Raw genomic sequence first — 26,688 nt, 5'->3', positions numbered from 1 at the left:
CCTGCTACATTTAGTAGAAAAGCGCTGTGAAAATCGCCCCTGAAATTTAAACAAATAAGGACGTGAATAATAGACGAGCACTTATTATAAATCGGAAGGAATAACGTGCAAGACAAACAACCATCCTGTCTTCTTCAATGCAGCAGAACAGAGGGAGAGCCACCGAGTTTGTGTTACTTGGCAAACTCAGTTTTATTGATTCAGACATGGGCTGGTGAATGAATCGAAAGTAAAGTGTATTTTGTATAAAGAAAATAGCGTTGTAGCTTGATTTGCCTGCCTTCAGGGTCTGAATGATGTCTTACTAATGAAAGTCTCCATTTGTCACGCATCAGAACGGATAATATTAGGATGAATAACTCCAACATTCGTGTTTCCACACCCCCTGTAGTAGCAGAACAGACGGTGACTTGCGTCCAGTGGCACAATAATAAGCCTTGCATTGTTTGGACAGAGCCTGGCTAGACTGCATTTCAGAAAGGAATTCCTCTTCCCTGCTTCAAGATTGGGGAAGTATCTGATTTCCTGTGTTTACAGACTAGTTTGGCTTGTTTGCTTGTTTTTTGATTGTTACGTTTTATACAACAATAGGATTCTTTGGTGAATGTTCTTACATTCTTCAATCAGTTTTTCCTTTCTCGTGCTTCATAAGAAAACACATTTCATTGGCTGGATCTCAGGTTTGTTAACTGCTCCTCAACACCACCCCCTGCTCCCAATATTACCTGCAGCAGCAGGTGCTTATGAAAGTTGTCTGACAGTTCAGCTGTAGCCCAGGAAAGCAAAACAAAAATGTAAAACTGATACTGATAATTGTATAAAAGCAAGTGCAGAAAAACATGACATAATTTTTGGATACTAACATACATATTATTTCCTACATTCACAAAAAAAAGTTAACCGCTTTGGAAATATAAGATTGCTCAGTTTTTTATAATAGAAATAGCACATGTTTTTTTGTAATAGAAATTAATAGTTTGCTCTCGCTGGAGACACTGCTTGGCTACTTTGACGCATGAAACTCTCAGTTCATATAGGCCACTTAGTTACAAGCCCAGATAGAACTTGCTATTGCAATGCTGCACATGCATGCACGCTGGGGTGACTCTGCTGCTGTGAAGAGACTCACCTTTAAAACAAACGTGTTCATGTTGTCTGGCATCTCCAGCCGGTTACACCTCCGTATCTCAGTTATATCAGAGCAGAGAGCCTTCAGCTGGGGTCTGGTGCACTGTGACAGGAGAGAAACCCATTGGAAGAGATTAGAGGAGCCTTCAATGCAACACATTGCCTGAATACTACAGTAACTGACAACTGGGCTAATCTGAAGAAAATGCTTGAATGCAGACCTGAATACCCAGGAGCAGACTGATTAAAATGACCGGTCTGTAGTTAAAGATGGGCACTAGTGAGCCACAGGCTGACCTACGGTACCTGTACTGAATAAATATAAATGGGCTTAGCAAACAAAAAACAAAAACGAAATAATAATTTAAGCCCAATTTAGATCCAGGATCACAATTTTGGAGGGAAACTGAAATGGTTTATCTACACAAAGTCCCCGTCCCCCGTCCCCCGTCCCCTTCACTCTCCAAACACAACAAGAAGTCCAAATGGCTGTCCAGCCTGCCAGCGAGCCCTGCCTGCTCTGGGAGAGCTGTTTAAACATTCCAACGCTAATCCCAGGAGCTCACACGCACGCATTCTAAACGACAGTCCTGCGAATTCCAAACCGCATGTTCAGAAAACGTTCCACTCACAGGACTCCTTGGGGAGAAGAATCATTTTGAGAACTCGGTCAATAAACTCTCACAGAAAGAAACCCCATTGTTTCTGTCCCTTGAGCGAAAAATAACCACCCCCTCAATGACCAAACTGCTGAAAACAATTAGCCAGCTCACAATTTGCAGTGTTCCACAATGACTAGCATTTCCTGTGCTGGGCGGGTTTGGAAAATCCTGCTGGATGCACACAAATGCGTTTGAATAGACTTTGGTTGTCAACACAGTTGTTACAACAAAATACAATGAAATGTAATTACAATGCAATTGCATTTAATGTCCTGATCTTTGAGAAACATAGTACAGTCACTAAATTGAGAGCCCAGCAATCAAATAAAAAGTAAAAAGGCTACTATTAATCCTCAGATCTTAGAATGCTTGTAGGTATCTCTTGTGTAGATTCCTAGAGCCACCAGTGTCTGTATCATGTTCTGAATCTTGTAGCATGAATCAATGATCACAGTGTTGCAGCATTCTGGGATCCAAGCTGTAAATTAACATGTTGATTAATTTGTTGCAATTATTTGAAATGAAAGGGTAAAAGCCCATTACAATCTATCTCAATGAATCCTCCACATCAGTTTCTATTAATCATTTTATTAATCTGCTTCACCAAGGCAGTAATGTAAATCTGCATCTGGGGTATTCCTTAAACAATGCACATTCTCAAAGACAGCACTGCCGTAGGATTTTACAAAAAGAATAATCAATTAGGGTAGGTTTGATCTGGTGAATACACTACCGTAAACGACTCATTTGAATCCTAAATGCATCCCGAGTCATATATGATCCACAAGCAGAATTTATAACCATATCCCAAAAGGACAAATGATTATATTATCCCAATATTTTAGTACATTATAGTGGAGACAGTAGCCTCTAAATTGCACCAAGCCTGCAACCTCACACCACAGCATTAAAACAAACAGAGGTCGCCAACGTTATTCGAGAGCATCCAGCTGGAGGCTGGGTTCCAAAACACTCAGTGAAGCCCTGCCTGTGCCCGAGCAGAGCTTCGACGTGAGCTCCTTTAACCATGTGCCAGGCTTCATGTGCTGCTGCCTCAGTCTTAATGCTGATTTACTGTCCCTGGCATTGCAATTCCGCTGTTACCCATTCCCTCATGACCTTTAAAAACCCTGACAGATTATGTGTGTTAGACACAAGCCTATTATGCACACACACCAATTTAGTTTATGCAGTCTACAGTCTGGGTGGCCATGGAAACCTATTTAGACCTGTTTAGAAGTGAAGGACTCCCTTGGGTCTCAGAGAACCAGTAAATATGTGGGAGCCACATGAGGGGCACGAGTTTACGGTGGACTGTAAATTCACCAGTCCAGCAGCCAAGCAACCCTGCAAGGAAGCACCATTGTGCACCAGCGATCAGTGGCCAGGACCACAGAAACCTAGCATGCTTATTGCATTGCATGAAAAGTATTAGAATGTATTGTACTGTAACTCTTTCAGACCATGTATCCACACCAAGCACACAGTGCAGAAAAGCTAAGATGAAAAGGATTAAGTGCTTGACGAAATGCCATTGCAGTTTTAATTCAATCCAGGCCTTTTTTGTGCACTATTTTTTTTTGTATTTGTATTTTTGTATTGTAAAACGTTGAGCAGATCGCAGTGAAGATAAAAAGAGCAAAATAATGATTAAACAAAAAGAGCTACTTTGAAGTAGTGGGCTCTCTTTTCCTGGAAAAGCTTTTGCTTTTATTCTTGTTACAGGAAGCGTGACGGTGTGCCTCTCAGCCCGATGATAACCCTGGGAGATGTAAAGTGCTGATACTGCCGTGTCACATGTCAGTGTGGTGGAAGAGCCAGGTTACAGGTTCTGGGTTCCTTGTCCTTTCGAAAATAACACCTTTTTTTCAGAGGCTACGTGAATGGATAAAGCCAGTGGCATCCATGGATATTACTTCATGTCCCCATTCTGATTTAGGCCAGCCTTCTCTGTAATCTCATTCTGTAATCACCTTTTGCATGTGGATATTCTGTTTGTATAGGGCTTTGGTGCTTACTATTCTGAGTGTCATTGAGTGCCACCACCATCACTATACTTGCCAATAGAAGGTATCAAAGGGAAGCAGTGGGAGGCATGTGGCCATGGTGCTCTCATTTGAGAAACTGCCCTAGACAGTCCCAGGGGACAGTTTTAAACAGGTTTCTGTTTCAACAAAATGTCTGACCACAAAAATATGGCTGAACTGGTTTTAGATACCTAATAGGAGGATAACGTGCCAGATTCAGAGACTACCCAAGCCAGTATTGCCCCATTGCCAGGCACGGATCAAAGAAAGCAAAGGGAAGCAAAAACCTAAACTACAGCTGCAGAGTTCTCAAAAGAATTCAAAAGACTGTCCCGGTCTGAGAAGTTTTGTCAATAAAAGTGTTGTTCCTGCTGCTGCTTGATAATGCATTTGGGTTTGGTAAGGTGCCAGCTATCCAAGGGAGGCTGTCTCTGTCTGTCTGAATCTTATGGAAATCTTACTGAATTAAACACTGGGGAGCAAAGGAACATTTGTCTAATTTTATAACCGAGTCTCTTTATGGTATTCCTGGGAGCAGAGTTAGCTGCTATTCGAATATCTCTCCTGCATGAAAAAGGAGAAGCTTGCAGGCTAAAACTGAGAACACATGTTGGCAAGGGAACAAAGTTGTCCCTAGCTGGCAATCAATTTAAAATAATAATCCTGTTTGATGAGAAGAACAGTGCTCTGCAAATAAAGGAAAAGAAAACAAAATCTGTCCAAATATATTTTCTTTATCATTTAAAAATGAGTGCTGGCTAGGGGGCTCCCGAGTGGCGCATCCAGTAAAGGTGCTCCGTGTGGAGTGCAGGATGCGCCCTATAGTCTGGAGATCGCAGGTTCGAATCCAGGCTATGTCACTGCCCGTGACTGGGGGTTCCTAGGGAGCGGCGCACAATTGGCCGAGCGCCGCCCAGGGAGGGAGGGCTTAGGTCGGCAGGGGAATCCATGGTGAACAGCGCACCAGCGACCCCTGTGGCCGATAGGGCGCTTGCGGTTCTGCAGTGGAGCCATCAGATCTGTGTTGTCCTCCGGCACTATAGATCTGGTGGCCTCACTGTGGATCCGCAGTGTGAAAAATGAAGGACTGGTAGGAACACGTTTTCTGAGGACGTGTGTTCCAGCCTCCGTTTCCCGAGTCGCCAGGGGGTTGCAGTGGTGAACCGGGATACAAATAAAAATTGGGCATTCCAAATTGGGGCGAAAAACCTGGGTAAAAAACCGTGATGACTAAAGTAAAAAAAAAAAAAAGAGTACTGGCTGACTGAGATCAAATGGAAGCTCCTGAGGACAGCCTGCTGCTCCATTCACACTAGTCCACATGGTCATGTGACCACAAGGCTTTCCTTAGAAAAACATGAGTCAGTTAATGCAGGAAAGAGGTCTCGTCTCACCAACCCCGGAACTGGGCTCCACTAAAAACCCTGGGGATTGGCACATGTGGTCGTGGGCGAGAGGTTGTTATAACTTCAAATATTTGAGTTGACATCTCCTTTAACAAAAGAGTAGCAAGCCAAGAAACACTTCCCATTTCAGCAGGATCGTCAAGCCTTTGTCAGCTTCTCTTTAAAGTATTAACATCTTGAATGAATTTCCTACGAAACAGCAAGCAACAGTCTGCAAGGCTGTTTATCGGGGCATGCCGGCACTGCAGCAGGATAGGAAGGAATACTTTTACTGTTTTATCATCAGGTGTTTACTCCTTGCGGGTAATGTGTTTGCATAGCGCAGAGCAGCATGTAAATTGTTTACACGCGCCAAGATTAAAAGCCCAGGATTTAAGAGGAGTACTATTTGAATTCCTACACATCGTCCCTCTCAAGAGCCCATTTCAGTGTCAAATCCCTTTCCTTGGGTCGGGGGCCTCTCTGTGCAGAGAAGGACAGCAGGTGTGGGTGGTCTAGCTTGGTCTAGGTCTCTTGACCACAAGAACCCACAATAAATGGCAAAAATCCCCCTAAAGCAGACTTGATTAGAAATGAAACCACAAGGTTTTGGTAAGGGGGTTGTCCATGTTATGCAGGGATGGAAATATGAATCCCATTGCTTAGTAGTTTCACCCTTTCCAGGTTTTAATACAAGCTTGATCAGCCCCAGTGTATAGGTAACAAGTGCATGTGTGTTTTATTAAACCCATAGTAAAACCAGGAATGGATCAAACTGCTATGCAATGGGAGTCTTATTTCCATCCCTGTTATGGAGGCAAGTATGACAAATCAGATGTTGATGCAAGTTGCATATTTCATAATTCAGCCTCAATGCATGCATGGTTCCATTGTGCTGTAAGAGATTGAGATGCCTGGGGTACTGGCAGAATCATCCTATGCCATCATGGCATTGTTAAACTGTGCCATGGTACTCCTGAAGAAGGTAAATTATTTAACACTACATTTTCAGCATATACAGTACAGTATATTATATGCACTTGCATGGGTTCAGCAAAAACCCCTGAAGATAATGCAGTTAGGAAACTGCAAAGTTGGGTAATATAGTCTGATAGCTTGGAAAATGTGCTGATTTTGTATAGAATGACCTTTCAGTGTCCTTGGCTTGCTCTTTATATTAGTTGTTTCGAGTTTACAGTAACACCTGGACTTCTGGAAAAAGTCTGCACAGACAACACTGCAGGTACTGTACTATTTGCCTCAAATTCTCAAGTTTCATCACACATACCCACATAAGCTCTTCATGTTAAAGCTGTAACAGCCTGACAATACCGTGAGAAACCTGGAACAATGCGGAACATGTAAACCATCGTCCCTGATAATTGACCACAGACAATCAGTCTTTTTTAGGGTCAAGACCACTTCAGATCACTGGGGAGTTCTGTTAATAGTGTGGAGAACGAAACAGCGAGGATGTTTCCTGCCTGGGTCACTTACCTCTAGGCTACTCTGCACCATCTCAAATGAAGCTCTGAATATCTCTGTCCCTGGGTCCCCAGCTTGACAAGCCACTCTGGTACCCAATCCATGAGAAAAACCCTGTTATCCCCAATCCATTACAAATCTGGATGTAAAAGATCCCCCGTAAGAAAAGACACTGTCCTAGAACTGTTTGATGCTGCTAGATAAATACATATTAAACCCTAAACGTAATATAATCATGCAAATACCATGTGTTTGCATTGGACAACGTTCGCCTTTGTACCGTTTCCAGTGCTGCTGGAAAGTGTCTGTAATGCAAAGCAATGCCAATTCTTTCTTGGCTAAGGGAGGTGGATCGGAATGATGGGCAATATGTATGTGAGCCCTTCTCTATCTCAATATCACAGATGTGTGTGTGTGTTCATCCCAACATTACTGTAAAGGGGAGACAGACTTTTTTTGCACCAGTGAGAGAATCGTTGGTTGAAATCAACATTGACCGATCAGACCTGAGCGATAATGCTTGATATATTTCTTTGCATAGGGTTTCAGTGTGAATGTATCTGCCTTTGTTTAGTGATGCCATGATAAAACGTCGTGCATTGACCTGTATTCATATATCACATGCAACAGCCACCAGATTAAATACTTGTTTTACTAACTTCAGCTCTGACCTGATTGCTTCCCAACAGCTGGTTTCTCCATCTGAACGCAATGGCAGGGGTGAGAAAAGGGCTAAGGTATCACAAGACACTCCTCAGTAGCAAGCTCGCTGACAAACTCTAGTCAGTCTCTATTCAGTCACCAAGGAATTGTTTCATTTATTTCTAATTTCATAGTTTCCGGAACAATGATGGGCTGCTATATTAAACAGGGGGTAACAAGCAGCTCATTGGTAAGACTGCTTGTATCAGATTTATTCATGCAAGATTTGAACAGCTTACTATTGTAAAATAGCCTACTTTATCCACAAAACAGTGCCCCACCTTAAAGAAATACTGAGTGTTGTAGAATACACTGCTTAAACAACAACCAAGACAATGAATGAGTTTCTTTTAAATGTTTAGTAGCAGAAATAAATTTAAATAAAAGGTGTAGACAGTAGACAGTTCACCTTCTCATTTACAAAGCTTTTCCTGGACTATGAAATAGACACTGAACCCCCTAGTGATAAAACTGTCTTTTAGAAGTTTGTTATCAGCTGTCCAGCTAAAGCGATGGTCAAAAGTTTCACCTAGAATATTATGATTGAGACATCATTTAAAAAAATTGATATATGAACATCATTTATTTATCTTTTATTAACATCATGTAATCAAGAAACTACAAAATTATATTGCAAAAGTCTACCAGAAGCCATAATAGTGGTACAGTATTTCATGTTAAATTTTGAAATGTCAAATCTTTCCATTTTTGTCAGTTTTTTGATACGTATATGGACAACTACAAAGAGGTATGCAATTCAATATGTTAACATTATTCATCAGGTTTCATTAGTTAATTCTACAGGGTGATGCAAAGCTTTTGGCCACAGCTGTAATTAAACAGCGTGATGTATAGCACATTGCTGCCATGTACAGCACACTACGTGTGAACTTGTCACAGATGCACTGCAGCACTTTGTCATGGGTTGACTTGGCAGACAGCCTCAGGTTAGCCTGGCTGGTTGTTCACTTCATAGTGTGAAGCACTAGGAGAGCTTGCTCCAGCACATGCTGTGAGTTTACATTGCCAAGGCTGGCTTTCACTATGACGCTCCCACGTCAGCCGTCGCTCTGTCAGAACCCTTTCGAGAAACACATGATAAAGAGCTGATCTCTCACTTCCACAGTGACTATTAATAACCGCTGCTACAGCAAGCCTCCGACTCTCACACAGGGCAATAAAACAGCCTTCTTGCGCAGCTATTACTTTATAAAACGTGTCAGCAACTGGGACGTAATTATGCACAGTTTTAGGTCATCTAAGTTCTCTACATAACGCTTTAACTTGTGAGTCAAGTCGGCTACCCCAACTAATTTGTTTTCAGTATCTTATATGGAAGCAAGTCATACAATAATTATACAGGGACACACCCAGTTAACAACTACTTACAGCACATTTGCTTATGTTTTCAGCATAATGTATTTCTGTGAATGAGGCCAGCGTCACACCGCTAGACCACCATCATCATTAATAAGTCAAATTAAAGGAAGCTGCAAAGAAACCAAAACTATACAACACACTGCTACAGTACGATACAGCAGCCCGTGCTATACCAATTATTAAAAAGTCATTCTTTTTTTGTTTGTTTGTTTGTTTGTTAAGATTCTGCTGATGGAACATGGAAACAGAGTTAGACTCTGCAACACATGCAAAGAATTAATAGAACCTCGTAATGTTTGCCAAACCAGCTGATGCAGTTGGTTCTAATGAGCTTCAGTTACGGTAAGCACTTCAATTTTAACATCTCAATTAATTTTGTTTCATGGATCCACGGTGACCAAAAAAAAAAAAAAGCATCAGCACACACACGCATACACACACACACACACGTACGCACGCACACACACGCACGCACGCACACACGCACGCACACACGCACACACACACACAACAAATGTAATGAAGTTCATGCTCTGTTGCAAAGGTATTCTGAAAATGGAAGCAGGAGATCTGTAAACTGATAAAGTAACCTAAAAAAAAAAAAAAAAGTGATGCTGAAACTGCAATAAAACCTGTGACCTTAGTATAATATCTATCCAAGGCATTATCCAGGAACACATGTTCACATTTCTGAGATCAAATACGCAGAAAATGAAAGTGGTTGCTTGTCGTTAGTGAGTTTATAAAAACATCATATTTCACTTCACAACTAAGTAAAGGGGAAAAACCTTGAGCACATCTACCAGTCAAGTGCAAACTGGCTGACCTATATAGGAACTAGAATTATTCTTCTGAACTTCCTGTGACTTCAAGGTGATACTAAACAAAATACAGAGTACAGCTCCTCTCTACTTGAAGGCAGGGGAGGGGGGCTGGGCTTCACCATATTGCCTTATGCAGAGTATTCTATTTTTCCTTTTTAATAATGATACTATAGATTAACCTCCATTTCCACAGTCCGTCATCTCTCTAAAGTCTCAAGTCTAAGCAATGAAATATCTGTAACAAAAAAGAAACATCATTATGGTAATAAAAATAGGAGTAATATACGGTGGACTCCTGCAGACACAGCAAACGACAGACTAGGCCACACGGACTGTTTCTGTGAAATTCAAATTTCCTCTACACTGTAATACATACATCAAATGTTCAGTCAAGTTAAGCGTTCCACACAAAAAAATAAGGCTTTCTCTGTCAGCACAGGGAATGCAGATGCTACCACGCCACAGGAACACGGCCTGGCTTCATCACGAGGGCCCGCTCGCTGAGGCCCTGGGGGGCCTGGAGGGCCAGGAAACCCCTTCCTACAGCATGCAGTGTGTGAGCTTGCAGCTGTGTCTGTCCTCGCTGAGTCACAGCTGCAGGCAGGCTCACGCACACACACACACACACACACACACACACAGTGTTGTCTTTGTCATTCCCTCTGCTCAGCATTAATATTCCAGGCCAGTCACACCTCATACAGGACTATCCTTCTCCACTCTCACGCCTCAGCCAGGCCCAGGATCAATAGCCTTTTTATTGCTTGTTTTGCACATGCAGCTCAGCCGACATCCTCTCAAACCACCCCTTGCCACTTAAACAATGAGCAGACTTATTCAAGTGAAAACTGAAAAAGACTCTCTGCGTTTTTAAACCTCGCTCTCCGCTGCCCTATTCTGAAGTGTCCCTAGCTCTGGTACTTCCATTACCTGGAGAACATTAACTGTTTTGCAGCTAGGAATGGGGTGGGAGGGGGGGAATTCAGGAAAACATATTCTTTTTAAATGAATTATTATAAACATCATGGATGGTCTCCATCATTCAGAGTCCACTCATGATGTCTTTAAACAATTTGGTTCTCAAAGGGAAAAAAAACACCAAATACAATTCTAACAACAATAAGAAGCCACATAGGACTACTCACTGTCAAAGGACTGGAAAGCACGTCCAGGTGAAACTGAGAAAACTTAAACACTGTAGTTAATTGTAGAACAGCACAGACAGACTGAAGAAACCTTGGGCAATGTGCTGTAATAAATGACAGTGAGAAATGCAACTGGAAATAGTGGACCCCTTTTACATTGGTTTAAATGACAAATGACAAATGACAGAAGTGTTTCATGATTATCAACATTGTGCTTTATTAATTTACCTTTTAAATAATGAATTAAAAAATCTGTGAACAGTCCTGTTTTTTCAGTTACATACAACAAGCATGTGCTGTACTGTACATTTTCGTGGTCTTGTAAGAAATGCATGCGGCAGATTTTCTTTAATGAGCCTTTTAAGTTTCTCTTTCTTCTTTTCTCAGTCCTCAGACGCTTACATGAGAAAAATGTCTTTCTCTGAACTTTAAAAAAAAGAGCGAGTCGCTGGTGGATTAGCTTGCTGCTATCTGTGACGAGCAAACGGTCTGATGAAGAGATAAGCTGACCTAAGTAGGGATGTGAAACAAGACTGCTTAGCCACAGGTTGCTCCACCGCCATCACCCCACCCAGTCCATTAAACCCTGTACCTGATCTCTCACATCTTCCAAATAAAACTGAAGACATACCAAGAAAGAAAATTCTCAGTACTGAACAAGACAAAAAAAAAAAAAAGTGCAGAGTCAACTGGTACAGAGAATTGTACCCGTACGGTTTTAAATCACCTTTTAAGAAACTTGTTACTTTATTTATGCCCATGATGAAAATATTGTCCCTAAAACGGTTTCACCCCAAAAAATTAAATCATCATCAATACATAACAAAATTAAAATTGCCCAATGTTGCTGCTGATGCCGTATCAAGAAGGACTGACATCTTGACACGGCATTTTTTTTGACTGCACTTTTTTAGGCATTAAATGTCATGTTGTTGTAACCCCTGAGCAACCAGTTCAGTTTAAAACCATTAGCCCATTAACAATGTGGTGCTGATTAAATGTTTTCTTTAGTAAAATTGACCACTTAAACGTGGTGATGATGTGTGTGTGTGTCTATATGTATGTATGTATATATATATATATATATATATATATATATATATATATATATATATATATATATATATATGCCATGGAGTTTGGCTGAACATGAGCCTGTAAAGTAGTTGTCTGCAGTTATGTGCAATACAAGGACAGTGTTTGAGACTCTACTTAAGGGTTGAATTATTAGTGGAAGTGGTTCACTACCATCTGAAGAGTGCTATGACTGTGACCCTTTTGTTAATCCTACATAGTAAGGGTTTTATGTCTTGTCCTGTCCCCCCAGGTTCCCAACACTGCACTCTTTACATGCAAAAAGTCAGTCCCTTGAATGCTGTTAAAACCAGATCAAGAGTCTACTTATTGATTAAAGACCAGGTTATGTTTTAGGTATCACATAGTTCAGTTCTGTTTGAACAGGGCAGGAAAAAACTATTAAAAAAACTAGAATAAACACAATCAAGCTGTTACGACTATAGATTTCTCCTCTGTGTGGTTGTGGCAATGTGCCCCGCCCCTGTGTGCATATTGTGTGTTGCGTGCGTGTGTAAATGTTGGTGTATAGATTGGTACACGGGATATAAACGGGTCTGTGTTTCACGTGTATTTAAAAAGTGTAGATTTGTATTTAGGCACGAGGAGGGCACAAATCACTTCACGTGCTGGTTAAATGTAATATGTGAGCACGGGGTTGCACAGAATTAATTCACGTGCTGGGATTCAAGTGAATAATTAATTAGTAATTGAATCCCAGCACAACAGTATAAATAGGCACATTTTTATTCACTCGTGGTTAGGTGTTCAGAGAGTGGAGAACGGGAGAGAGAGAGGAGAATTAAAATCAGCGTAATTATAAATATAATAAGTGTATTCTCACCGTGTTTGTTCGTCTCCGTTTCACCTGTGTGTTAGTGTCTAGTCGTTTTGTCTGTCTGTTTATTTTGGCGTCAAGTGCCGTGTCCTGTTTTGTGTACCGTTTAAAACCTTTTATTTGTTAATAAACGCTGAGTGCCACCATTGCACTCGGCTCATCACAACCACTGTCTGTGTCTGTGTATTCCTTTCTGGTCTGACGCCACCCACTCTGGCCGTCTTTGTGACACGTGGTGTCATCGTGGGATAGCCGCGCCTCCAAGCGTCAGACCAGGAGGGGTTTTGTTTAAAAAGAATATATATATATATATATAATGGCAGAAGACGCCACAAAATGGCGGGACTGGTTCCTGGAGAATGCTGGGCTGGAGGCCCAGTCTCTGCCCATAGTCGTCCGGGCCCTGTGGATGATGGACAGTGAGAGATGGGAGGCCTATCAGCAGGAACACACCCCAAACACCTTGGAGGAAGGTGTGGAGTTTCTCCTCAGCTACCTGGAGGCAACGATAAACGGAACAGCAGCCCAGGTAGCAGGACCACCAGCAGAGGAGTACCTGCTGTCCCCATCTCCACCAGCAGAGGGTGAATGCCTGCTGGTTTTGCCTCCACAGCCCAAGCAGGAGGCAGAGACAGATAAAGAGGTGAAGGACAGGGAGGAGGAGTGCCGCCTAAGGGCCAGGCATCCACGGCGATGTAACGAGCCATCGCCGGGGTGCCTCCTCTGCGACCAGGATCACCTGTTCGCCCACTGTCCCTTCCGCAGTTATGGGGAGGAGCCTGAGCGTCCACAGCCCAAGCGGGAGGAGCCTGAGCGTCCACAGCCCAAGCGGGAGGAGCCTGAGCGTCCACAGCCTGAGCGGGAGGAACCTGAGCGTCCACAGCCCGAGCGGGAGGAGCCTGAGCGTCCACAGCCCAAATGGGAGGAGCCTGAGCGTCCACAGCCCAAATGGGAGGAGCCTGAGCGTCCACAGCCCAAATGGGAGGAGCCTGAGCATCCACAGCCCAAACGGGAGGAGCCTGAGCGTCCACAGCCCAAGCGGAAGGAGCCTGAACGTCCTACGCCAGAGTGGAAGGAGCCCGAACAGCCTATGCCTGAGTGGGAGGAGCCCGAACGTCCTACGCCTGAGTGGGAGGAGCCCGTACGTCCTACGCCTGAGTGGGAGGAGCCCGAACGTCCTACGCCTGAGTGGGGGGAGCCCGAACGTCCACAGCCCAAGAGGGGGGAGTCGGTGCGTCCACAGCCCAAAAGGGAGGAGTCGGTGCGTCCACAGCCCAAAAGGGAGGAGTCGGTGCGTCCACAGCCCAAAGGGAGGCAAGTCGGGGCTTCCACAGCCCTGGGACCCAAGCCACCAGCAGAGGGAAAATGCCTGCTGGTTCAGCCCCAAGAGCCGGAAGGGAAGGAGTTACAGGCTCAACCCCCTGAAAATTTTTGGGGGGGAGAGGGGCAGGATGCTGGTGTTCCCCAGCAGCCTCTATTCATGCTGCTGAAGGCAGCACGGCGCGCACCAGCCGCGCCGCCAGGAGCAGAGGAGCTGCCTCTGCCTCCGCCACCTCCACCGGCAGGAACAGAGCAGCAGGAGCTGCCTCTGTCTCCGCCACCTCCACCGGAAGGAGCAGAGGAGCAGGAGCTGCCTCTGCCTCCGCCACCTCCACCGCTTCCTCCACTAGGAGCAGAGGAGCTGGAGCTGCCTCTGCTTCCGCCACCGCCCGGAGCAGAGGAGCAGGAGCTGCCTCTGCTGCCCGTACCTCCACAGGGAGTACGGTGGCCGGAGCCCCAGAAAGGGGAGCTGCCGGCCACGAAGAAGGGGGACGAGGTCTGGAGACCACTTTCCCCAGCAGCAGTTTCGCTGCAGGAGTTCTTGTGGCCGGAGCCCCACAGGAGGGAGCTGCCGGCTACGAAGAAGGGGGAGGTCGGGGGACCACCTGCCCCCGCAGCTTTTTCGCTGCAGGACGGGACCAGCATGCTGTCAGCCGTGCCACTACCGGCAGGGGAGCTGACAGCATTTCCAGCCATGGGCCCACTGAAGCCTCCCTTCCCAGCCCGAGACTTTGGCCTGGACTGCTGGGTATTTAAGGGGGGAGGTGGCCGTTGAGGCCATGTGTGCTTTGCACAGGGGGGGGTATATGTGGCAATGTGCCCCGCCCCTGTGTGCATATTGTGTGTTGCGTGCGTGTGTAAATGTTGGTGTATAGATTGGTACACGGGATATAAACGGGTCTGTGTTTCACGTGTATTTAAAAAGTGTAGATTTGTATTCAGGCACGAGGAGGGCACAAATCACTTCACGTGCTGGTTAAATGTAATATGTGAGCACGGGGTTGCACAGAATTAATTCACGTGCTGGGATTCAAGTGAATAATTAATTAGTAATTGAATCCCAGCACAACAGTATAAATAGGCACATTTTTAGTCACTCGTGGTTAGGTGTTCAGAGAGTGGAGAACGGGAGAGAGAGAGGAGAATTAAAATCAGCATAATTATAAATATAATAAGTGTATTCTCACCGTGTTTGTTCGTCTCCGTTTCACCTGTGTGTTAGTGTCTAGTCGTTTTGTCTGTCTGTTTATTTTGGCGTCAAGTGCCGTGTCCTGTTTTGTGTACCGTTTAAAACCTTTTATTTGTTAATAAACGCTGAGTGCCACCATTGCACTCGGCTCATCACAACAACCGTCTGTGTTTGAATTCCTTTCTGGTCTGACGCAACCCACTCTGGCCGTCTTTGTGACAGTGGTACTATAACAGAACCAACATAGACAGCAATCCTGATACACTACTGTATGTAATGCCATCTGCATATTTACAGTGAACACTATACACATCTGGAAAGAATACAGCCTAAAGGACCAACCACACACATGTAGCACATACTTTTGTACAAATGTGCTGCCCCTCACAGGACCGATTCACTTTTTTACCCAAGAGCTCACAAATTGCTGTGCTTCAAAACAACGCAGTGTGGCAGTTTAGCATCTCGCAATTACATACAGAACAAACCCTATAGTGCTGTTCCCAAGAACGGGTGGGCTTGTACTCATAATATGACCTGGGTCACAGGTTCAGTCAGGGGTCACTGTTTTAATTTCTAAGACATTTTTGTGACTCTTACACCACATCGTTCTTATTAGTATGTTCAGGGGAGCCTATCTGCTTTTGTATTTTAAAAGCATACAATTTCTACAGTAATACAATGCTTTTTATTCTGATACATAAAATGAACAACATTTGAACATTAAAAGTGTTCATCTCAATACTAGTATAAAAATAAGCTACTATGATTACACAGGAGCTCTAAAACAATCAGCCATGTTGTGGAAAGTGAATGATCGAAGCGCAGCCTTGTCTAAACTTCATTAAAGTGCTCTATTCATCCGGCTTCCAACCACCAAGCAGGTCAACTTTAACCTCTTCACCTCATGGGCAAACTAACTGCAGCCCCACAACTCAGCCATAAGCTGAGCCTGCGGGTGCCAGAACAGACTGCCCATACTAAAGAATAATGAGATCACTGGAAATGCAACACCAGTTACACCGTCTGCTAAGAAATAAATAATAATAATGAATACTCATTTAACGTGGGCGATGTCTTCCAGCAGTACGTTTCAGAGTTAATAAACTAGCGGAACTTCGTCCAGAAGACAGACATTGAACAAGACATTGTTTTAAATGTTTAACATACATTTGAAACCCTTTGTTTGTTTGGTTTCATTCAGAAGCACACAGTGCTGGACATTATGTGCACGAGAATCTACCACCTGGGACAGCACTGTTTGCAATGCAAAAAACAAATAAGAAAAATCATTAAATAAACACTGTTAATAGGGCATTAAATATTAATAACTGCTTACGCAACCCTGCTTTCATATATGATACTTTGACAGTTAATAATTGGAACAGGCTTTGCATGTGAATATGACATCAAATCTGATGCAAATGACCCCCTCTTAACTCCAAAGCAGTTACTCCTATGCGGTCCTAAAGGGGGCTGCTGGAACTCTACAATACTATCCGTTAACATGCAATCTGACAGTACAATTCTAGCCACAGGTACTGAAACGCTTATCTTATCAGCTCATATCCTGACATGGAAAACATTGCCGGAAATGGCACCTACTGTACGAGTTTACCGAGTAGCGACTCTTAAAGAAAAAGCAGCATCCCATTCTTTAGAAAATAAAAAGAAACAACAGTAACGATGTCCATTTACTGTATTAGCTACGTGATCCAGAAACATGTGTGCTGTGTGTTTGCCTGGTTTTGCAGTTTCAACACAAAAAAGGGTTAAAGTCATTCATTCGTGCTACTGAACAAAAGAACAAGGAACTTTTCTAAACGTGTGCTTTTTAACTGGTTCAAATGTATCCAAATTCTAAACAAATCCCCAACCTCACCCCTTTTACTGAAGGATATTTCTATTTAACTTCTATGTAATTCCCTCTAGCTCTGTGCAGAACAGTGCCGGCAGAGAGTGCCCATGACATCACAATGTAAGACCAGTGTCCTAATCCACAGATCATACAATAACCGAGCTTCTGTGTGCCAGCACTGTCTTTGACAGATACCTGCTGAGACAGTTCAAACCAGACAGTGCCTTCTGCTGGAAACATAACATCTGCATGGTAGTGTACTGTACTCAACTACAGGGACGAGAATAAGACTCCCATTGCATAGCACTTTCACCCATTCCAGGTTTTACTACGAGTTTGATTAGCCACAGTGTATAGGTTATAAAACTCACAGTAAAACCAGGAATGGATCAAACAGCTATGCACTAGGAGACTTATCTCCATCCTTGAAGTATTAATACAAAATTGAAGCTAGTATATCTGTGAAAGATTGACAGACAGCCTCCATAAAACCCCTGATTTTAATATAAGGTAAAACATATTATTTGCTAAAATACAATTAGAGAACTCAATGCACATTGCTTACCAAGTATAATGCAGCCACTCCCCTCATAATTCTTAAATAGACGAGTATTTACTTATTTATACATGTGTGTGTGTAATATATATATATATATATATATACACACACACACATACACTAACATACATACACACACACACACACTCTCTCACACAAAACATTTAACCACAGGATGTACAAACTGAAAGGCACACATAAGAGAGAAGGCTAGGTAAGAATGCAGTCACGCATTCTTATACTTATCAGTTTAAAAAAAAAAGCTGTATACTAGAAATCTAAGATTACTCCGCCCTTCTTAAAATAAAAGCACTGTTGTATATTTCCTAATCGATTCAAACTAGCCATCTCCTGGTCATTAATGTTTTGAATACTTTCACCCACTCGTTTTTCAAAGTTGACTGGTTATGTGAACCCTTGATACAATTCTGAACTCCCTATTAATTTGGAATGACAGCCTCTGAAATATCATCTCACTCAACATCACTTACATGTCAGAGCACACAATGGGGCTGCATTCCAGTACTGAATCAAGCTTAAAAACATGTTGTAGACTGTTTTTTGTTTTGGTTTTTTTACTCAGTTAAATTCATCTGCCTGCAGATAAAATACCTTAGTTGTCGATAAAAACAAAAAAGTAAAGCTTGTGTTATACGGGCTTGGCTAAGCAAGTTTTGTTAACAACTACAAAGACTGTAGCTGACAACACAAGCTAGCTATTAACATACTGTTAACTTACAGAATTCCAAAGTGAGCATTCCCTTAAAGCTGTAGTGCCCCTCAATCATTTTCAGTGTTACACTAAACATACACACATTGAAATCTTTATAATGAAGGAACACGAATGTTAGCAACATGCATCCTGCAAAACATTACAGGAGCGATCAGTATGATTTTTTCAAAGCAACACAGACGCATCGACATGTTGTCACTCCACAACGATATCGGCACAAATCTTATTGTTGCATTGAAGCGCCAAAGGCACCCAGTGTTTAGACACTTTCAGATTTAATTTTGCTAAACAAACAAATCAAACATGCAACTGGGGATTCCCCAGCATTGTGTAACACTTCCAGGATTTAGACAAAGTTTTGTTTTTAGTCATAAAAGGTTAATTGCATTGATTTGTAAGTGAGAAACAGACTCCCAATTTTTAAGCAACCCTTAGATTGTGACGGGAACCAACACCCTTGGTTTGAAGGAGCTACATGTAGAACCACACTGCACAGTACGCACAAGGGCAGTACTGCTGTCACTGGGAGATTAGGAAACCAAATAAATCACATTTCCTTGGGAATGTCTGTGACCTCCCTCCCTGCATTTCATCTAAAATAAAACTCTACTTTACATTTCAAAAGGGTAAAGTGCAAGAAGTTTGTCCAAGCAACATCGAACGAGTCTTGGAAAGCACCGCCCTTGCTTACAATATTTGATTCTAATACTAGCAATCCAAGTGCACACCTATAAGAATATACTGGGATTCGAATGAAGCCTGTTGTCAGTAGAGCCCTTACATGTTATTCATGTATTGTTCATATTTTTACTGCTGTACTGTTTATTATACAGGGTGATTCATAAGTGTGCAACATTGTTTTCAATTCCACTCTTTACTGAACAACCCAAATGGTGGACCACTGAGCCTCTCTCTGCCACATACATTCCTTCCCATGATCCTCCATGCACCCTGACATATAAAACAAAGTGTGCTGTAGCCCTTGAGGAATCTTCCCTACTTTTGTACACCGGCATTTACATTAATATGGATATTATTATTCACTCATCTTTTTCTTATTTTTTTTTTATTTAACAGAAGGAGAAGCGATAGCTTCCATGCCATCCAAACATAGCTGTCAACCTAATTTTAAAAGTTGGCCACCCGAGTTTCATTGTGCAGCTCTTCTTTCGTCTTTAATAGCTTGTGACTTCCCTAAATCACAGAGAGAGGCTCGGCCCTTCTTAAAACAACAGGGGCAGGTCAGGCCAGCTCTAAGCATTCGTCATGTCTCATAATCCGGGGGTTCAAAGGAAAGACGCACTGGTGACATTTGAACCAAGAGTCTCTGCGAAAGCAAAGCCAAACACTGGGCTCTGTGTGAGTGCTCCCTGCAGCGCTGAGATCTGCCCATCGTTTTGATGTCCCTCATGAGGTCACTCTTAAAAGCACAGAGCAATCCCAGAGCTGGGAGTCATTGGAATGATAGCGGGAAGTACCGGCGACCCGGTTCCCATCAGAAGGCGTAGTGTAAAGGGAATTCAGCTATGACAAAATGTGTACTAGCAATGGACGGAATCTAGTCAGCTTGAATAATGTCAGTGGGGCTTCCATGTCTACAAATATGTGTGCTGATTGCAGTGAACTCAATTCTACTCTTTAGACCTATTGATTGTGTCAGACTCCCAAAGAATCACAATCTAGGGACCAGCTCAATGCAACAGTACAACCAACACATTTCTAAACAGTGCAACACAAGAGGCAATGCAGAAGGTAATGACACTAGTAGGGTGTTTGCCCAACACTGCAAATCACGGCTTAATTCACTTTATTATAGCAACAACAAAGCACATGAATAATGTACTGAATGACTTCAGTATCTGAGCTCTCTAAGTTTAGATTAAATGTTGAGCATTTTTACCATCATCTGCTTCACAGTTCGTCGTTTTCAGTAGGTCAAGATCAGAAGCCACATCTCATGTTCCTTTGAAGCTTTTTTTTCTTTTTTTTTTTTTGCTGAATTTGAAACCGGCGATGGGTCTTGGGGTTAAAGGTGTTTTGAAAAGATGAAGAGGGTTATTCAGAGAAAGTGAAGTGTAAGGGTTGATCGGCAGATTCTGACTGTGCCGAGTTGGGTTGGCTAGTATTATCAAAGACTGTCAACCACAACAAAGTCTCAAACGGCAGCTGTTCTGTGCCACCGAACACACGTCCGTACGCACAAAACTATGCAGGGATGGTTTGACAAATCGTGGAAATTGGAAGGTTAGCCTATTGGTTTTTGGCAAGTGTATTGATTTCAGATTTACTTAAGATGACGTATTCTTTATCTATGACATTTTTGCCACTTTACAGCCCAAAAAATAATTACATTATGTATTATGTAAATATTATTAAAAATTACAGCATTGTTAATCGAAAATGATTCTAAAGTTGAATACACTCTTTTTTACTAGGCCAAGTTATTGCATCGCCATAACTTTACAATGGAGTACCAAAGAAATAAAAGTTTTATTTTTGTGTTTATATTTGTCTTGATGTCAAAACTGAATAAAATTGTATTGGCATGTTACACAACATTCATGATGAAATTGTCCCAAAAATGTCTTACTTCATTAAACATCACAGAGCTACTTAAATCCATATGTCATAACAAATAAGAATGGCTTTCATATCCAAGTCAATCCTATCAGTGGAAATAAACAACACTTAAAAGTGGACTCATAAAAGATCAGAGATCATGGGAAAAATGGGAAAAATTATCAGCTCTATAATTATATATATATATATATATATATATATATATATATATATATATATATATATTGCAAAAAATAAAATTCCATTTGTTGTCTATCTGGAGGCTTTATCAGTGGCTAGGGATGCAAGACGTTCATCTGAAAATGTGTGATTTCTAAGAAATCACTTTGGCTTGTCATAGTAACACGCTGTCCCGTGATAACATCAAGACCTCACATACACAATTGTGATAAAGCCTACGTAGGCACTCGTAATGCAGTCTCTTTACATCATTGACAGTGTTATATTACTGGAGCCCAGCCCCACTGTCTTCACAATGCCTATAATTCAAGACTGTGTGTACCTTCAACTGAATGAACAATAGTATTCATTAAAATAAATAAATGTAATGTTAAAAGATACGTATTTGAAAGACGTAGGCTTGACTGGTGGTTTTGTGATGTGGACTACTGCTCACCGGGGTTCGTTTTCAATTCAGTCCCGAGGTGAATTCAAACACAGGCCTCCAGGGACAAAATGCAAAAGTCCTCTTTAATACATGTGCTGCCTCCACAGGTAAAACAAGACTGTTTGGGGGTAACACATCCCGAATGCTGAAAGCACCCCAAAGGAAACCTGCAGCATGTATCTATGTACAGAAGAAACCTTCTATCGGTTAATATGAAAGCCACTCTTCCACAGAATTAGGCGACTCAAAGGCTGCAAGGCAGGCGTTTTAATCAGTGTGTGTCAGCAACCTTCAGAAACTGGGGCAGGGTGCAGGGCTGAGAAAGACACCTTATCTCTCCGCATCAAATACCGACACATTTGATTCAGCCATGAGAAGAGACAGCCCAGGTTTCAAAACATAGCAGAGTGATTAATACTGAAGAATTTACAAACACACACAACGGCAGACAAAGCACTGAGCCATGAGTGCATCGAGGCCAAGGACCTTCATTTGGCTGCGATTAAAACTGGTGTTTGTTAAGTGCATACACAGTATGATATTAGACTACGACTGTATGAGGTCCATTAAAGAAACAAAGCACAATTCCAGGGCTGCTCTCATTTCTTCAGATGTAAGTGGTGGTGGTGCTGGTGGTGTTTCGATTGGGCAGCGTTTAGATAATTTCAGTAGACCCTTGTATCTCTTGATCTTAAATTCCATCACTTTAGGGGATCAGAAACTAGTCTAGTTGTTTTTGTACATAAACAGGTCACTGAACTATCTTTCATGACTGCCTGCTGCATGTAACCTCATGGTTATACTTATGTGTTTTAAGCACCCATTCATTCCCAAACTGGGCATTCTCTTCAATAACAGCTCCAGTTTAAAACTTCATGTGATTTTTGTTCAAATTGTTCTGAATGAACACAGGCCATGAAGTAGAACACTGGCTGAAGATTTCCTATAGAATTGACTACAGTATGTGCTAGAGCAGTAAAACGTGTCTGAATGACAGTCAGATGCATGGAATGCAAACCCCCCGTGACAAGGGGATAAGAATTATGGGCTGCATTTCAAACTAATAATTTCAGTGAATGCCCATGGAATTAATTTGGTTTGTATCAGTATTTTTAACCTAAAGGTGCACACCTACATAATGGTTTACAGCCATTTACAATTCAATGGCATGAACGTATATATATATATATATATATATATATATATATATATATATATATATATATATATATATATATATATGTGTGTGTGTGTGTGTTACTGTTCATGTGTAAAATTGGTAAATCTATAGATTAACTAATAAATGTGTAGATTTACCAGCTCAGCGGTCAATGTATAAAATAACTAAGGAGATGGTGTAAACGTTCTCTTTTACTTACATCCATGATCACTGTCTGGCAACAATTCACAAAACAAAATAATGTTTTGGCTGCAAAATGACTGAAGAGATGTCATCATTATTACCATGCCTAATGGTTGCTCTATGGTAAATTGTGATTTAAAATAAATTCGGGAAAGTGCTTTTTTTTTTTTTTTTTTTTTACATAAAGTGAAAGACAAGGGGGATAAAATCATTAGAAATAAAACCAGAACTCTGTCTCTAATCATGTCTGTATACAGGACAAAACATTAATACAGGGTCTCTGCTAAATACATACCTACATTATTATTATTATTATTATTATTATTATTATTATTATTATTATTATTATTATTATTATTATTATTATTATTAATAATAATAATAATAATAATAATAATAATAATAATAATATTGCAAGAAGGGATGCAGTGACGTTTACAAACATTAATAAAATAATACAAAAAATCCTACGGCTGGAGTTTAAGAAAAATAAATAATAAATTAGTTGATGTACCCAAGTAAGAGCTTACAGAAACCTTTTTTTTTGGTAATTAAGCTCCTTGATTACTTTATTTCCGAATACACCTCAAATAGCATTAACTACCATCTCCTTAGATATTTTATACATTAACCGCTGAGCTGGTAAATCTACACATATACCGGTTAATCTATAGACTTACCGATTTTACACATTTCTGTACAATACTACACAGGTTTGACATTTTAAGGATTCTGTTCAATTTGCAAGTTAAATGGATGTAACACTGAAATGAAATAAAAAACAACACATTTTATATCTCCGTCTGTTCTAAAGCATTTTGTACAAAACGGAAATGCAAAGATGATTGGCCCTATCCTATACAGTCTGTGACTAGTACATAACATTCAGGGTTTACAATAAATAAATACCATTATATTTTAGTCACAAATACAGTAGTTTTAAAGTATTTCTATCTTGCATCCTGTACATCTGCCACAACCAACCTTGCCTTAAAAATAATCTTTTTACAAATAAATCAATCAATCAATAAATAAATAAATACATTCATCTTTACATCAAAAAGTGTGAGAGAACGGAAGTAGCCACACAACATGTTTTTTTTGCTTTTGTCACAACACAGGCTAGAGATCAAGTCAGCGTTTACCAATCAGAGTGAGGCTTTTCCTCTGACATTTCCATACAACCCAATCAAAAGACAGCTCGCTCCATCCCAGCAACAGAGTTTCCAAAATAAGAAACTCTTTTCAGCCCTGTAGCACCGGGGCTGTGGTAAAGTCACCGCTTCTACTTAATAGCTGCTTTTTTTTCTCTCTCTCATCTGACCCAGGACGGAAAAAGTTGTGGTTGCTAAATAACAAATACATAAACTTCCTTGCCTGATCACTCTTCTTTGTCACTGACTGAAATCGTAATAAAAAAAGCAGAGACCTGTGTCATATCAGCACCTTCGAAGAACAATGAATCAAACACAGTGCTGAAAATAACAGCAGGGAATGCACCCTAACCTCTCCCCTCCCTGGCGATGAAGTTTCAGAAAGACAGTGAAAGTACTGTATGAAATTACAAATATCTACCAAGCGGTCCGCATTGCTTCTGAAAGCACAGTGCGACTGATGGTTTTGCAGAACAGCAAACTTAAAAAGAAAAAAAAAACACCCACATGTTTCTGTGGTCTGCTGGTAATTCTGGATATGAGCAGCAAAGAAAGAAAAGAAACTGGAGGTGCTAAACATTTAAAATCTGCATTGTTTTCTAATGCACATTAAACGCAGTGCCAGGGTAACAGAGAGAGCTTCTGTTGCACAGCACCAATGTCAGAATAAGACTCCCTGTTTAAATCAGCCTGTGCCATTCCATACATTAACGATCAATTCCACCTGAGCCTTTCAACTCGTGGGTTTCTCTAAGTTAGCTCCTAGTAAAATCAGGAAATGCTCAAACTGCTATGCAATCCTATAGCGACCCTATACAACCAATTACCTGGACCATTAAATAACGAGAGCCTTATTGTATAGCTCATTCAAGCCCATATCACTCAGGAGCAATTTGTCAACAACTCTGTTAAGTTAATCAGCAGTGTGGTCAAATGTGCAAAAAAATAAAAAAAAGTATAACCCATATGAATTTGTGTGGGATATGAGTGGGCAGTATTAACGCCTGATAAAATGTGTAAATAAATATACAAAATAATCTCCTGCTGTGGTTTCAAGTGCGAGGGTGTTACAAATGTGTAAAAATAAGCTGAACCAAAATGTGTGTATCCAGAACCGCACGGTCCCACTTGGTGGCGCTTACAGTGGGGTGAGCTGTGGCTCACTTCACAAGGGCTGAAAAAGATTTAAAAAAGAAAACAACAAAAATCACGCGCAAAGATGAACCTCCGTTTCTGACATTTTAATTCTGCAGATGGGATTGTGAAATCCAGTTCTTTAGGTTCTCCTTACAGCAAATCAGTCGGATTCAGTACCTCTCCTGCAGCTCCTCAGTTCATTCACAGCAGCAGCAGGACTGGAGTTTGCGAAATAGGGACTTTCCAAACTGCTAAACAAGGTCAGGTAGACAAGTCTGTGGTTATGGCTTCTCGATGCAGATAACAGCAGTAACCCACCGAAACACTGTCCCCTCTTCATGTATTTTACATTCAGAGGAAAAAAGAAACAGCTTTACTTTTTTCAATTCCTGTCCCCTCCCCCGTCCAACCCAGTATTTTTTTTTTTTACAGAAGTAGGTACATTGGAATATTTCCAAGCAACTCATTCTATAATCTTTTCCTGGTTTAAGTATGAGTTTAAGAAGACAGAACTGAGCTAGTTATACACTCTAATCAAACTTGTAATAAACCCTGGAATGTAATGAAACTGTTATGCAATAGAAGTCTTATTTCCATCCCTGATATCAAATCAACCCCTATGGCTTTAAAATAGCCACCCATCTTAAAGGGTTACAGAACCCCCTGCAGTGTTCACAGGAAACACAATGCATTCCCTTTGCTGTACCCTGTATTGTCCGTCCATTAAGTGGCTTTGTGTTCCTTCAGCTTTACACTGCTCTTGGATCCTAGTCAGTTTTTGCTGCAAGTGGCACTTGAGCCCAATTTGGCAAACCACGGGGAGGAAAACTCTTATGAAGCTCACAGTAAAATCTGGAACGGCTCAAACAGCTATGCTATGTGCGTCCATCCCTGCCGCATGACAGCCATCCCAGCATCATGCAATCCCGGGAGGCTGAAGCAGTCTTCTCGTTTTGGTTTGAAATGCCCAGATTGTTTAAAAACAAAAACAAAACTAAAAATCAAATCAGGCAAGCAAACCGTATATATATATATATCACACTTCAGAATGTTCTCTCTAATCCACCACCTCCAGCTGCTGCTAAAGCAGCACAATGGAGTTTCATTGAATAGATGCCAACACACATTGCAAAACCTTTCCTTCCTTTTACAAGAAGCCCAATATATCTGGAGTTAGTGTGTGTACCCATTCAAAGCTGTAGACTCCCGACCCTCGAGTCGAATCGTGAACGACGTGCAGAAACCCAGAGACGTTCCAAGAATTCTGGGCAGCGCTAGTGGAAGGTTACGGAAGTCTAGAGATAAAAGCGACCTCTCTATATAAGACACTTTATGAGCAATTGAATTTTTTTTTATCTAAAACTAACATATGTCATTTTAATTTAAAAAAAAAAAAAGTCTATTTTCTGCTTGCGTGTATACTTCCTGGGTGATAGAATAGTTTGTAAAAGTAAGATAGAAACTGCATGTGGAAGAGAAACGGTTATCTTGTACTTTATAATAATAATAATAATAATACTAGTAATGAAGCTTAAAGA

At 41.4% G+C, this 26,688-nt stretch overlaps 1 protein-coding gene across 4 annotated transcripts in view; it reads right to left on the bottom strand.

The window, feature by feature from the left end:
* LOC117428246 (SH2B adapter protein 3-like) overlaps positions 1-26,688 on the bottom strand; it is a 66,187-nt gene that overhangs the window by 14,300 nt on the left and 25,199 nt on the right. For all 4 annotated transcript variants that reach the window (XM_034047118.3, XM_034047116.3, XM_034047121.3 and 1 more), the window contains one exon: positions 1,130-1,231. In XM_034047118.3, coding sequence (XP_033903009.3) covers positions 1,130-1,231 — 102 coding nt within the window. The remainder of the gene's footprint in view (positions 1-1,129; positions 1,232-26,688) is intronic.

The sequence above is a fragment of the Acipenser ruthenus genome, chromosome 21, assembly GCF_902713425.1.
Source record: "Acipenser ruthenus chromosome 21, fAciRut3.2 maternal haplotype, whole genome shotgun sequence".
Lineage (NCBI taxonomy): Eukaryota > Metazoa > Chordata > Actinopteri > Acipenseriformes > Acipenseridae > Acipenser > Acipenser ruthenus.
The sequence above is the reverse complement of the archived record's forward strand: the minus strand, read 5'-3'. Positions and strand labels throughout refer to the sequence as shown.